Here is a 1,121-nt window from a genome sequence, read left to right as displayed (position 1 = left end):
GGTTCCCTAACTGTTCCCTGATTCAGTCATCTGGAGAGCAAACACACAGTCATTCCCCAGTTTCCTACTGACATCACAGCGGAAGTCTGACTCCCGCGCGTCGCCGTCACCCAGTTTCTAAGGCAACGAATCACTGGCACAGAAGCTTCTGGTGGCGGGTTTCCGGAGAGCCCTGCAAACTACGATGTCCCTCACCAGAATTCGATGAGGCAGAGTCTCTGCACCTGGTCCCTGCCTGGCCTGGGCTCCAACATCCACAGAAGCACCACAGCTGGGGAGCTTGGGAGTCACCACACACAGTCTGCTCTCTGCTCTGTGCTCCTCAGTCCCACAGACCCCTCCAAGTCACGGGAGCTGGATGCAATGGAGCCCCGGCCACCTGTAGTCTCACTCCAGGTCAGAATCGCTGTCCTCTGAGGAGGAGGAAACCTGAAGGTCCTCATAGAGCACACTCAGGGGGACAGGAACACAGGGAGCCTCAGACTTCTCTGAGACATGAGGGCTGTGAGCGAGGAGGGCTCCCGGCTTCTCAGGAGAGGGAAACGAGGGAGCTGTCAGAAGGCTGGAGCTCCACCATCCGTTTTCCAGTCTCCGGAAGAGCATTCTGAGAGGCTGGGCCCCATCGTGGCTGGCCGCTGGGTGATGGGACATGGTGCAGGCCTGGGCAGTAGGCAGGCAAGGTCTGCTGTGCGGAAGCTGCTGGTCGCTGCTGGGCACCTGGGCGGGTGTCCCCCTGCTCATCTGGGGCGACGGACTTGGTCTGAGTTCGGTTGCAGCTGGCGGAGGTTGGAGAGTCTCCGGGGCCCCCAGCTCACCTCCCTGGATGGCATTTTCGGGCATCTGGAAGGAACCCGTTCTCGGTTTCTTGGGGAAGTTCAGGCAAGCCTGAGTCGGAGCCTGGGCAGGTCTCTTGGCTCCTGGCCTGAAACTGAGATTGGAGCCGAGGCCCAGGCTGTGTGTGTCGGCTGGTGGGCAGGGCTGTGAGGTCACCGCAGGACGTTTGTCTTGTGCCTGGGGGCTGATGACCCGGATCAGGCCGTGGGGCTTGGAGGCAGCCTGGGGAACTTCTCGGCGGCCACCCTGAGGCCTGCTGTGTGTCGGCTTCACCACGACGAGAGGCT

At 61.3% G+C, this 1,121-nt stretch overlaps 1 protein-coding gene across 1 annotated transcript; it reads right to left on the bottom strand.

The window, feature by feature from the left end:
• Positions 1-387: 387 nt before the first annotated feature.
• On the bottom strand, positions 388-1,116 carry LOC108584028 (putative protein FAM90A15P; the record flags this gene model as incomplete). The annotated part of the gene is made up of 1 exon (XM_017954579.3): positions 388-1,116. A coding segment is annotated over one exon (729 nt), but the record flags the coding sequence as incomplete, so codon positions are not given.
• Between the last annotated feature and the right edge of the window lie 5 nt (positions 1,117-1,121).

The sequence above is a fragment of the Papio anubis genome, unplaced genomic scaffold, assembly GCF_008728515.1.
Source record: "Papio anubis isolate 15944 unplaced genomic scaffold, Panubis1.0 scaffold7080, whole genome shotgun sequence".
Classification (NCBI taxonomy): Eukaryota; Metazoa; Chordata; class Mammalia; order Primates; family Cercopithecidae; genus Papio; species Papio anubis.
Note: the sequence above shows the minus strand (reverse complement) of the source record. Positions and strands in the feature narration are given on the sequence as shown.